Raw genomic sequence first — 12,246 nt, forward strand, 5'->3', positions numbered from 1 at the left:
TTACTTAGAACAATGACTATGAGGTGAAAGTGCAAGAGCTAACAAAAGGTTCTAGATCTGTTCTTTACACTTTGTCAGCTTTAATATGATATCTATTCTTCCTTTATTTATACTGTTCCTCTATTCCTCCTGTTTTAGCTGACCAGTAATTTTTGACAGCTGGTGCCTTAGTTGTGTCTGGGTCAGCTGTCTGGAACTTCACTGTTAGTTCATGCACACGAGCCAGTAGAGCATCTAGAGTTGATGGTTGTTGAGGCTTTTGAATGTGAAATTTGTTGATGTTGTCTTGACCAGTGAGGTGTCCATGCCAATAAGTCAAAACAGGTCAACACAACTTTTTAGTACATTATTAAAATCAGGAATTTGCTAGGAAAAGAAGATCATAGTTTTGGGTGATTTTTCAATACTTGAAGGAAAATCTGAACAAAAAGGCCTCAAAATACACAACAACTAAAAATGGGCGCATTACTTGCCTGGAAAGCACATCACTAAGCAAGATACCCAGATACTCTAGTGCATTTCAATCAGCTCACAACCTTAGTAGTTATCTGTTTTTCTAACCAGGCCACATGGAAAATGAAGAGGAGGATGATGAGGATGGCTCAGAGTCCAACAGCCCTCCTATTCCATACCAGATGAAACCTCCCCCTGAAGGTTCCTGCACTACCGATGGTAAGAGGAGCTGCACAAAATATTCTAGATGTGATGTCATCATACAATTGACCTCTACTTTTCAACACTTGCAGTACTTTTAATTGTTTATTTATGTAAACAACCTCCATGTTGTTTACTTGAACACTGCTACATAACATTGACATAATCATGCCATAAACATGTCATGGCTGACATAATATACTGATTATATCAGGTCATGTCCAGTTATATAACAGCGCCATGTTACCATTACTGGTAATTGTCATAAGAGTCATAACAAGTGTTATAATATTTGATGTTATGAAGACTAACTACAGTACACAGCAGCATTTTACATGATATAAGCTGTCATGACATCTAGCATTGTGTCATCTTTCATTACAGTTATTGGTATTGGCACTAACACGACACTGTTATTGAACAAAATCTGTCATGTTACCATATGACATCATATGACATCTGCCATGACATGTTATGGCACAGTTATGCAGTGGTGGACAGTAACGAAGTAAATGTAGTTCGTTGCTGTACTTAAGGAGTTTTTCGTGTATCTGTACTTTACTGAGGTTTTTCCATTTTGGGCGACTTTTTCCTTTCACTCCACTACATTTCAAAGTCAGATCTTACTTTTTACTCCACTACATTCTGAGAAATCTGTCGTTCCTTTTGGTTTATGTGTGTATAAAAACGTAACGTCAAAACGAAAGAAGTGCGAAGCAAAAACACCAATCAGGGCACAGCGGTCACTTTGTTTTGAGCTTGTTTTGACCTGTTGGTCATACCGACCCAGTGCAGCACACGGTTCAACATCAGTGCAGCAGCGTAAAATTTTGGGAGAGTCTATTCAACATAAATGATGAACTAACCTAACTTTGTGTAAACAGACCACAATATAGAAATATGTACACATATGCAGTTGTGACTGACGGGTCTTTATTCTGAATTTATACAAACAGTATTTCATTTTATAGTAAATTTGTTTTGGCTAGTTTATGTTTATGAACAGAGACCTACAGATGCAGTTTAGTAAAGGAAACTCATTTGTGAATCTGAGTTTAAAGTTTTTATTAAAATTAAACTTGTAACTAACTTTCAAATAAATCTTAAACTGAAACTTTGCTTGTTTGTAAAAAGTGATTTCAGAGCCACTCAGTTCTACCTGATGGAAACTGTTTGCCTTCAGTGTTTTGTGTTTATGATAATTTTAATAGACATCAGCGTCACTAATTAATGACATTCTATTAAAAGACTGGTTTACCAAGAGAGACACTGGAGTATTTTCACCTAAAATGAGTCGATTCTTGTTACAACAATGATAATAGGACATTTAGAGTCATAATTAATCTTTTAGTACTTTTACTTTCGATACTTAAGTACATTTGAAGTCAAATACTTTTGTACTTTTACTCAAGTGGAGCTCTAAAGGGAGGAACTTCTACTTTTACTGGAGTAATATTTTACCTTGGGTATCTCTACTTTAACTCAAGTACATGGTTTGTGTACTTCATCCACCACTGCAGTTATGTAACTACGTACATAACGTCAGTGTTACGTAGCAGAGTTGAAGTAAAGTGTTACCAACTTGTTGTGTGACAGTAAAAGTTCAGTTAGTAGTATTCAGTCAGACAGTAATGAGTGTTTGTTACTTTTTGCCATTGTAGTTTATAATTATACAACACTTAGGGGCAGGTTTACTAATATTTTACCATTACAAACTCCATTTTGCCAATAAAAGTAATTCACTCATAATTCACTGATAATCAGACGTGGTTGTTGCTCCTGTGTGCTTTTGCCTCATTGCATATACATTTGTGTTTCCCTCTCAAAGCACAAAATGCCTAGAGGAGTTTATCATATTGAAGCACCTATTCTGATTTAAACAGACTGACAGTAACTATAGACTGTGTGTTATTTAATGCACGAGAAAAGGTTGCCTTATTTTTGGAGCTTACATCACATACTTTCTTGACGAGTAATAATTCAGAGTCATGATTTCGACTGAGTTATGTTACCTGCCTGTGTTCATTTGAATGGAAGTTCTTGGTAGATAATATGCTAAATTGGCCACCACCATGAGCACAAAGTGTTGCTAGGCTGTTGGTAGTTAGCACCACTCTTAGTAAAGCTGCCCCTTAATATCAGAATTGAAATCAAAATTCTGGTGAAAACCTTATTGCAGAATTTCACAGTATTCCTGTTACATGAGAATCATGCATTTGTAGTTATAACAGCATTAGTTATTGTACGCTGTTGACGAGTCTGAGATGCTAATGAAAAGTGTTGCTACACTGTGTATTAGGTAATTAGTAAGTTACTATGTTCGTATTAGATTAATTACAGTTATGAATAAGTGCTGCTCCAGTATTTCAGTAATACATAAATAAATTACCAAATGTAAAAGCTCATTATTTTGTGCCGTTCTGATTAGATCCTCTGTAACTTTCCGCATGTCTCTGCTTAGGATTCTGTCAGGCCGGCAAAGACCTGCGACTGGCCTCTATAGCAACTGAATGCCTGGACGTGCCACCAGGATTTCTACTGGTTGGAGCCAAATCACCCAGTATACCCGACCACATACTGGTGTGCGCAGTGGACCGGCGCTTTCTCCCAGATGAATGTGGGCGTAACGCACTTTTAGGTCAGAACTACTAAAGTTATGTTGAGTTTGTTTCAATGTTTTGTTTGAGTTGTTGAGCTCATCACTACAAAAAGCAGCATTTTGTCAGTGAAGTACTGAATAAATACCAGCCTGCTTACAGCACTATGCAGAAGTCAGAGACCCCCTTCATTTATTTTTAATTCATTAATCTTCAGTCAGAATGGCTACTAAGTATGAGTTCATTTTTCATGTGATATTTCTGAGATATAAGATATCAGCTTACATAAGGAAGGAAAATCTTATAGGAAAAAAGTGAAAATAACAGGAGTTTTCAAAACAGGAGCTGATCAGCCAAGTTGGCTGACCGACTGCATTTGAGGTTAGTGAAATATCGTGTAAAACTGATTTTTTTGCTGAGCTATTCACTCTTCACTGTTGAGACAAAAGAGAAAATCTGTCTGTCCTTCCACTGTAAGATGACAGCTTAAGGCTATGGGTCTGAAAGAATGTGAAGTTGTCGAGAAGCCCTTACTTAGAAAAGGAAGTAGACAAGAAAAGAAAGAAAAGAAGAAAAAAGAAAAAAAAAGAAGCTGCCGGTCTTCCCAGAACAATGAACTGTCCAGAGTAATCCCTATTACTGTTTGGGATTACTTGGATTGTGAGAAGCAGAAAGTGCAACCAATTTCCAAACCTGAAACCAAGCCTCCTGAAAAGAATGGAAGCTGTAATAAAGGCTAAGACTGAACTCACTGACTAGTGATACCTTTGATGTTTAGGTGTTGAGGCTAATTTTCTGTAAATATATGTTTTCAACTTTAGTTATTAACGCTGAAATTTTATGGCCGTTTTGACTATATAATAAGTGAATGAAGGGTGGTCTCTGACTTTTGCACAGTACTGGCAAAGATCCAATGGCACATATGAATAGTTTAAGTAAACTGGTTTTGTTGATTGATTATATTACTTCTTTGCTCAGTCATTTAGTTATGTAACCTAATTTTCAGTGCACTCTCGGGTTTTTAAATTGAGAAAATTGAGGGCCTGTTAAACAAAGAACAGCAGATGGAAAGAGAGTGAGGAGCTTCCTGTCTAGAGCAGGACAAACAGCTGGGTCAGGCCACCCTAGCCCAGTGCAGGCAAACCTGCGCTTATCATGGAGCCGTTTTTAGCTCTTCAATTATGGTTTCTGTGGCGTTCACATCAGCTCTGCACCAGCCGTGACTATGGAAACTGGGCTTCTCTCACAGCAAACTGCATTTCAGCTGATTTCCACTTTGTTCTCTCGAGCACTCAGATAGAAGATACACCACCAGAGATTACACAGCGGTTCGGACAGGAGTATCTCTTCAGCTTGCTGGATCTGAACTAACGTCTTTTTTTTGTTCAGGGTTCTTGGGGAACTGCATGGGCTGTGGCGAAAAGAGCTTCCGTTACTTCACGGAATTCTCCAACCACATCAACCTGAAGCTGACCACGCAGCCCAAGAAGCAGAAGCACTTAAAATACCGCCTGCTCCGCAATGCCCAGGGGGTGCTGGTAAAGGGCCCACCCATCTGCTGGAAAGGAATAGGTAAACCACGCAGTGTGCAGCATGTTAAACAGCCCCTACCATGAAAAACTGAGTTTTCTGCACTTTTTTGAAGTAAAAGTGTTTTATATAGTGTAAACATTGCTAAAGTTTGAAGAGGCACTGTTAACCCTTCAGTCCATACAGCCCATATATGGAAACTAAGCTGTTTTTGAATTCATTGTTTCTGTGAGTCTCAAAAAACAGCACATTTGCATAAACCCTCCTAGTCTGCCTGCAGCATTTTAACTCTTAAAATTTTAAATCTTAAAGGCATAATAATTAAAACAGCCTGTTGAGTCCTGGTGGATAAACAGAGTTTGGAAAATGGTCATGTAGAAATGAATTATGACTGTTTTTGGTACATAAACCCACACAAATGTCATAAGTGGACAATAATGTGGGTATGTGTCTTTTAAAAGCACATTGCTGAAACCTAAATGGAAAAAAGTAAGTAAGAATTATTTAGCTATAAGTTTTAAAGTTTTAAAATCAGCTTTTTATTGAAGCACTTAAAGGAGAATTATGCCAATTATAAAATTTGCATAATTCACTCATTCAGATGTAAGTAAAGTCATTCCAAGGTTTGATGTGAAATGTGCCATTCTAGATAAACTTATGGGGTCAGGATTATTCCCAATGATGGTAACAGGAACCGAACGACAGCAGCGTTTAATGCCTCTAAAAGTTCCTCGCAGAAAGCTGTTGCATGAAATGGCTACAGATATCTGATCCTGAGACATTGTTTTATGGTAGATAAGATTAAGCTTTTGACTTAAAATATGTGTTTTTAAATCCGTCACTGGTGGAGAGGTACATGCAGGGTGTTCTAAGGCATGATAATAACCAAGGAATTTTTTCAGATTTTACAATATTGTACCATTATCAACATTACATATGGAAACTCGAAAGACACGTAGATTAACGGGTCATTTTCGATAGTATATAAAATGTCTACATTTGTGTTGTAGATGTTGCGACCCCTGGTTCCGATCACCACCACTGTAAAAAATCTAAGCTGATAAGTTTTCTGCAATGAACCATTTCACTTCAAACAACTCTGAATGACTCTGTGTGCATATCAACGATTAAAAAAATGCAGATATTAAAAAAACAAAAAGAAAATCAGTGGAATTATGTTTTTATGATGCAGCATCTAAAAGTAGGTTGTAGGGTGCGTTCAGACTTTGCAGGTTTGCTTTGATTAAAACAAACCCTGGTGCTGTTGCTCTGTTGTTGCGGTTTGCTAGATGAGAACGCTGCCATCCGAACTCTGGCACACACCAAATAGAGCGCGCCGCGCTGAGCAGATCTGTCTCGGTTCGTTTGAAATATGAAATATGACCAAAGGTGTTTGAATGGAACATATAGACAGAAAGAACCGCTGTCTCTGCTCTGCATACCTTGTTTGTTTTAACACATGCATGTGTTTTATCATCTCTTCATGAGCTCTGAATCGGTAATTATAGAACGGATCGTTTCAGTTTAAAGTAAGGGTGTTAAGAGACAAGTTTACAGCCATTATGAAATGCTTGTTATGCACAATTGACTGCATGCATAAATTATATTTATATATTATATGTATATTATATATTTATGTGCCAAATTTCACAGTTTTGTAAATGTGGTAAGCCTCTTGAGACTGTATTAATGGGTGTCACCCTGTTTAGAGTCATGCAAAATCATGATAATGCAGGGAGTCTCATGGCTTATTGCTCCTCTATAACAAGACTGATAAAACAAGACATAAATAAAACCAACAAGCCCAGACTGCACAGAGAACAGCACCAATTCAGAAAGTTCATTTATCGTCAGTTACTGTATTTCACAAAATCTGCCCAGTCAGTTGAGACTTTTTACTCGTATGACTTCGATGCTAACTATGTTTGTGTGAACACAAAGCAAACCAGAGCTAAAATGACAATGTGTTATTTTTTGCTTTAGTCCAGAGCAAAAGAACCAAACTACTATAAGCGCACGCTAACTCTTCCTCTTTTTATTTTTCAAATTAAGGCTCTAGGGTTTGAAATAATGTTGCCAATTTAAATGAGTCAAAAGGGAGAAAGTGTAAATGAAGCTGATTCCTGTGATAGCTTGGTGGTTTCTGTCATGACTAAAATATTAAGTTAGATGCCGTAGACCAGGATTGCACAACTCCAGTCCTGGAGGGCCGGTGTCCAGCACAGTTTGGTGATTTACCTGCTCAGACACACCTGGTTACACTCATCTGTTAATTGCCAGGTTTAGTGGGTGTGTTTAAGTAGAGAAACCACCAAGCTGTGCTGGACCAAACCCTCCAGGACCAGAGCTGTGCATCCCTGCCCTAGACAGTAAATAGCTGAAGGGCTTGAGTTTGTGTCAGTTCTTCTGAGTCTATCTGAGAAACAGGAGAATAGGAGAAATAATATATCCTGCAAACCACAGACTAGCAGTAAAAGCCCATAGGCTACTTACAGTAGAGAAGTGGACGTTTTTTAAGAGTTTCGAGTCGAGGTACATAGGGTAAGGGTGAATGATGTGACTACACAGTATTAAATATGTTCTTATATGCTTATCTATTTGTAGATAGCCGTGTAAGACAGACCACCTCTAACATGTCTGGTGGTCTAGAGGAGCATCCACCCAGCTCTGGAGCCAATGATCTGCTGCCCAGTTCAGGACCTGCAGGCCTAAACACAGCCAGCTACACAGGTACAGTGTTATATATGTACAGTGTTTTATATATATATATATATATATATATATATGTTTATATATACATATATGTACAGTGTTATATATACAGTGTTATATATCCAAACACTGCAGATTCCCATTTAAGGTCTAATAAGGGGGCTTCACACTGCGTTTATTTTAAAGCCATAATACACTGAAATTTTTTCCCGGCGGTTCACATTGCATTTTTTTTTGTTGCTTCTGTCTGTAGAACCAGCAGATTTCAGGACTGTTTAACTGCCACTGCTAAAAACAATGTCACTAAAACACACACAGGACTTATGAGCTAGTTTTGTGTCCTGAAGCAGCCAAATTTGTAAAAAATGTCCATAGATAATCTTTACCAATAGAACGAGATGCTGTGGAGCAGCTACACAAGTCTGAAGTCACCAGGCACTGCGCCTTTGAGCAGTGAAACTACATTTTCTGGAGTGATGGCGCTCCATCCAGTACCTTTAGGATGAATTGGAGTGGTTTTATGGTCCAGAACTAATAATCTAAAATCAGTATCTGACCTCCTTAATGCTCTTTTGGCTGCAATGAAATCTTCACAGCAATGTTCTAACATCTAGTGTAAAGTCTTCCCAGAAGAGTAGAGGAGGATATTGGAGTAAATAGTTATTAATACCATTGATTTCAGAAGAAATGTTGGATGAGCAGCAGCCTACAAACGTTTGGACATACAGTGCATTTTCCACCATTATGGTGACCTCCGCCTATATACGTACATGTAGCTTGACTGTGGGCGTGGCACAAGCGATTTCCCACCTTGATATGATCAATCTGATTGGTCGACACTCAGCTCATTCACATGAAGTTCATCCAGCATGAAAGAGCAGAGACCACCCCCTTGATAACACCCCCACCACCCCCTTGATAACAATACAAAAAGATGCATCAGTCTGTAAAAAAAACACATCCGCTGTGAACCTCTGAGACCAGCTGAGGTTATCTAACATTTTAGATAGACTAATGAAGATCAACAGCTGGTTGAACATTTCTGGTAGCTTTATTTTTGTACTCTGTGTTTCTTGTGTAACATTTCCACAGATCTGAACACCCATCTCCAAGCGTCTGAAACCTCCCCTCACATGGCCAATGGCAGCCATGTTCCTGCACCCCAGCAGGCTTTGCCCCAGACAGGCTTGACTGCCCATGGCCCAGGAAGACCCACAGTTACAGGTAACATTTCGTACATTTCAGTCACAAAATGTTCAGATTTGTTCGATTTGGCCCCAATACCAAAAAAATCACATTGGTGGTAAATCAAAAAGTAGCTGTGATGTGCTAAACCAGAAAAAAGAGGTACAACCACCATTTTATTGTGCTGGTACTGGAGGGCAAGATGGGAGGTGGGGGTGGGGGGGCGGTGCAACCCTCCCACTGTCAGATTTCACACCTCCAAGAAAAAAGCCCCCACTTTAAACCCCCAAAGTGCTTTAGGAAGACCTCCAGCTGTATTGTCTGGTCCTTTTCCTCCTCTGCTTTTGTGTTCTCTGGCTGTTATTATTCAACGCTTGGGGCAGTAAAAAGTCTCCCTCACCTCCATAAAGATCTGCTGTAAAAAACTCTTTTTGTCTTTCCGCCTCGTGCTCAGCGTCATCGTAAAATGCGAGGTTTTCTTCACGACACATGCAGTTTGTAGTAGAGTTAAACACATTGCTTCCTCACTTCTGTTGCCCTGCAGCATAAGAAGAGCTCAACACACACATTTACAGCCTAGTTAATGTACAACTGACTGACGGCTTCCTCTGAGACTAAAACCCTGGGACTGTTCTCGCTGGTCCCTGATCTCACAGCGCCAGACTGGTATTAAACAAAGCTGTATGAAGAGACGGGCTGTCATGATTAATTGATTTAAAAAAAAAAACAATCAAAATTTACAGTGTTGATCTTTGAGTGTTGAAATTGGCAGTGATTAGCAGTTTGCTTGATGATCCAAGCATGGGGGAGGAGCTTAAGCAACATATCAATTGCCCACCTCCATGTGCCCCAATATTATTTTGTATCTCAGCATGAAAAAGAATTAAAGCCTCAATAATTTGGATCAGAAAAAAGTAATAATTGCTAATAAAAGTACAATAAAACAAATATTAGCTATATAAGGGTAATTAGAATATATAAACCACCTTAAATATTAAAAAAATAAATGACTATTCAGTGAAGAGATCAACTAGAACATCTAAAAATACTTCTATAACCAGAACTTCTAAAAGTCTAAACAAGAACACAGTGTCGTTGATGCAAAGCACCACTTACATGAAGGTAAAGTACTTGAGTGCTAATAGCTCCCCCTTGTGGAGAATCTGCCTGTTAAATGCGAGCGAGTTACAAGCCAGGTTCATCAGGTGCTCTGCATCTAAAAATATGAGCTAAAGCAAATGTGTGTAAATGGGAGTGTCGACAGTTGTATGCAAAAGTTTAGGCCAAGCCTGGTCGTACGTTTAGCTGATTTTCTATGTGATATAAATGTAGTTCTGCACGTTTTAATGCACGTTTTTTTGCAGGCTGAAAATTCTCCCCAAGCACTCAAGCACCTTTTGGATCTTCATAAAGCCGTACTTTGCATCAGTTACATGATGCATCCTTGTTTATAATGAAATCATGAAACTCTAGTTTATCTCTTTCCTGCAGATTATTTTGGAATCTGACAGGCTTTGTGTGGTTTGTTATCGATTGTTGTCCTTTTTTATTGTTTCTATTGTTTGGCTCTTTGTAAAAGCCATTAAAAGAATTGCTAACACAGGTTGCTAATATAATCAACAGCCCTGTTACAAATGGTAAAGTTAAGGTTGTTCACCAAAGCTGATTATCTCGTCTCTCCTTTAAGGTTCCATGGCTAATTCAGGACCACCCAAAAAGAGGCACAAAGGCTGGTCTCCAGAATCCTCAGCACCAACCGAAGCTGTTCATAGACCAGCTTCATCCAACACAGTTAAAGGAACCAGATCAGGTACAAAACTCTACCACACGCAAACAGACTTGAGAAGGTCAAACCTCTTCAGATCCAGATAGAGGCTTTAAAGCAATACTTTGGCACAGAATCTACACAGAGTCCAAATGTAGTCAGTCAGCCAAGACATGTTTGTGAAGTTTTTTTGGTTTGCACTGAAGTTGTAATGCTAATGTAGCTAATAAGTTGACTAATAAGACACCAGTTAGCGCTGTGCTAACTGCAGACCTGAATCATCACATGCCTGCTTCAAATCTATAATAGGCTCTAATGGGTTGCTTATGCGGTTTCTGACAGTTCAGACATCTACAACTACTGTGTTAGCAGTGTTTTTTGGCTTTTAGCATTATGTTGTCCATTTTTGTAGATATCAGAGAAAGACAATGTGAGAAACTGAAAAGTAAGTTTAGTTAAAGTATTGATATTTTGCCAAACTATCATTGTAAGTGAAAAAAACAGATGAGATTGCACTTTGACTCTAGAGAGAGTTCTGTTTGAGAACAATACGTTATCAGCGTTTGTCTCTCATTAGTGCTGGAATAAAATGTTTCCAGTCAGCTCTCAGGAGGCACCTGTAGAGAGGAGCACAACACAAAAGCACATCAAAATAAAATGCTTTAAACAGTAAACAACATGACTAATGAGGATTAAGATTAAAGAGTGGTTAAATAAAAAATTAAGCAGTGTTATTAGTATTATATTCTGGGTTCATAAGCTTTGGCTAAGACTATTGTAAGTGAATGGATGTGTGTAGGTAGTGCAGCACAGCTGAAGCTCTGAGTGTGAGAGCTTTTAAACTGCTGAATTGGTGTGAGTTATGTCCTGCTGTGTGTGTGATCATGTAGCAGACAGTGTGGCTTCAGGGTTTGTGTCTCAGGGGTCCTCGCCACCTTTGCCCCCAGGAGAGTCTGTCACAGTGCCCGATGGCCTCCTCCAAACCTGTGGACTACAGCCAGTCGTTTTTAAAGGTGATGCACTCAACCTGTACACACATACACAGACAACATTCAGTTAACATAGCAGCTTTTCATTTTTCAGGAGAAATATCAGGGGAGATATAAGATAATCCAATTGCATAAGGAAGGAAAAAGTCAAAGTTAAGAAGTGATAAAACAAGACTTTCCAAAACTGGAGTTCAAAAAATTATCAAAAGATACAGAAAAATAACAGTGAAGATCTTCAAAACCGTCACCATCAGATAAACCCACAGGTGTTTCTGTCCGACCTTCCCAGACAACTCAGCTCTATGAGTCTGAAAAGAATGTGTAACTGTCAAGAAGCCGTTACTGAGAAAAGGAAAGAGACCAAAAAGACAATTTGTAAATCATACAAAGAAGCTGCAGGTGTTCCAGCAGCCCTGACCTCAGCGTCACTCAATGTGTTTGGGATCACGTCAGTGCTGAGAAAATGCAGCCGACTTGTAAGACTGAACTTGTAAGACTCTGGTCTCCTGAAAAGAATAGAAGCTATAATTAAGGTTGAGCACATGGAAAATGTATGTTATACTTAAGGTTGAGCTGTTTGTGTAATTATTTTATTCCTGATGCTGAAAAATTTAGATTTGTATTTAATGGCCAGTTTGACTTCGTAGTTCTGCAACGCTTTGTAGTTTTTAAACTCTGTATTTAATTGGAAATGGTACAAAGACAATATCAAATGTTGAAACTGAGAAATGTTATTGTTTTGAAAAATATATATAAAACATATTTTACATTTTATTTACATTTTACAAAGTGTCCCAATATATTTGGAAACAAA

The 12,246-nt window shown here is 38.5% G+C and overlaps 1 protein-coding gene across 2 annotated transcripts in view; it reads left to right on the forward strand.

Moving 5' to 3' along the window:
* Positions 1–12,246, forward strand: part of greb1 (growth regulating estrogen receptor binding 1) — a 52,489-nt gene that overhangs the window by 12,682 nt on the left and 27,561 nt on the right. For both annotated transcript variants that reach the window (XM_036593735.1, XM_036593736.1), the window contains exons 3-9: positions 565–672; positions 3,116–3,292; positions 4,641–4,823; positions 7,386–7,511; positions 8,586–8,717; positions 10,366–10,488; positions 11,334–11,456. In XM_036593735.1, coding sequence (XP_036449628.1) covers positions 565–672; positions 3,116–3,292; positions 4,641–4,823; positions 7,386–7,511; positions 8,586–8,717; positions 10,366–10,488; positions 11,334–11,456 — 972 coding nt within the window. The remainder of the gene's footprint in view (positions 1–564; positions 673–3,115; positions 3,293–4,640; positions 4,824–7,385; positions 7,512–8,585; positions 8,718–10,365; positions 10,489–11,333; positions 11,457–12,246) is intronic.

The sequence above is a fragment of the Colossoma macropomum genome, unplaced genomic scaffold (assembly GCF_904425465.1).
Source record: "Colossoma macropomum unplaced genomic scaffold, Colossoma_macropomum, whole genome shotgun sequence".
In the NCBI taxonomy this organism is placed as follows: domain Eukaryota; kingdom Metazoa; phylum Chordata; class Actinopteri; order Characiformes; family Serrasalmidae; genus Colossoma; species Colossoma macropomum.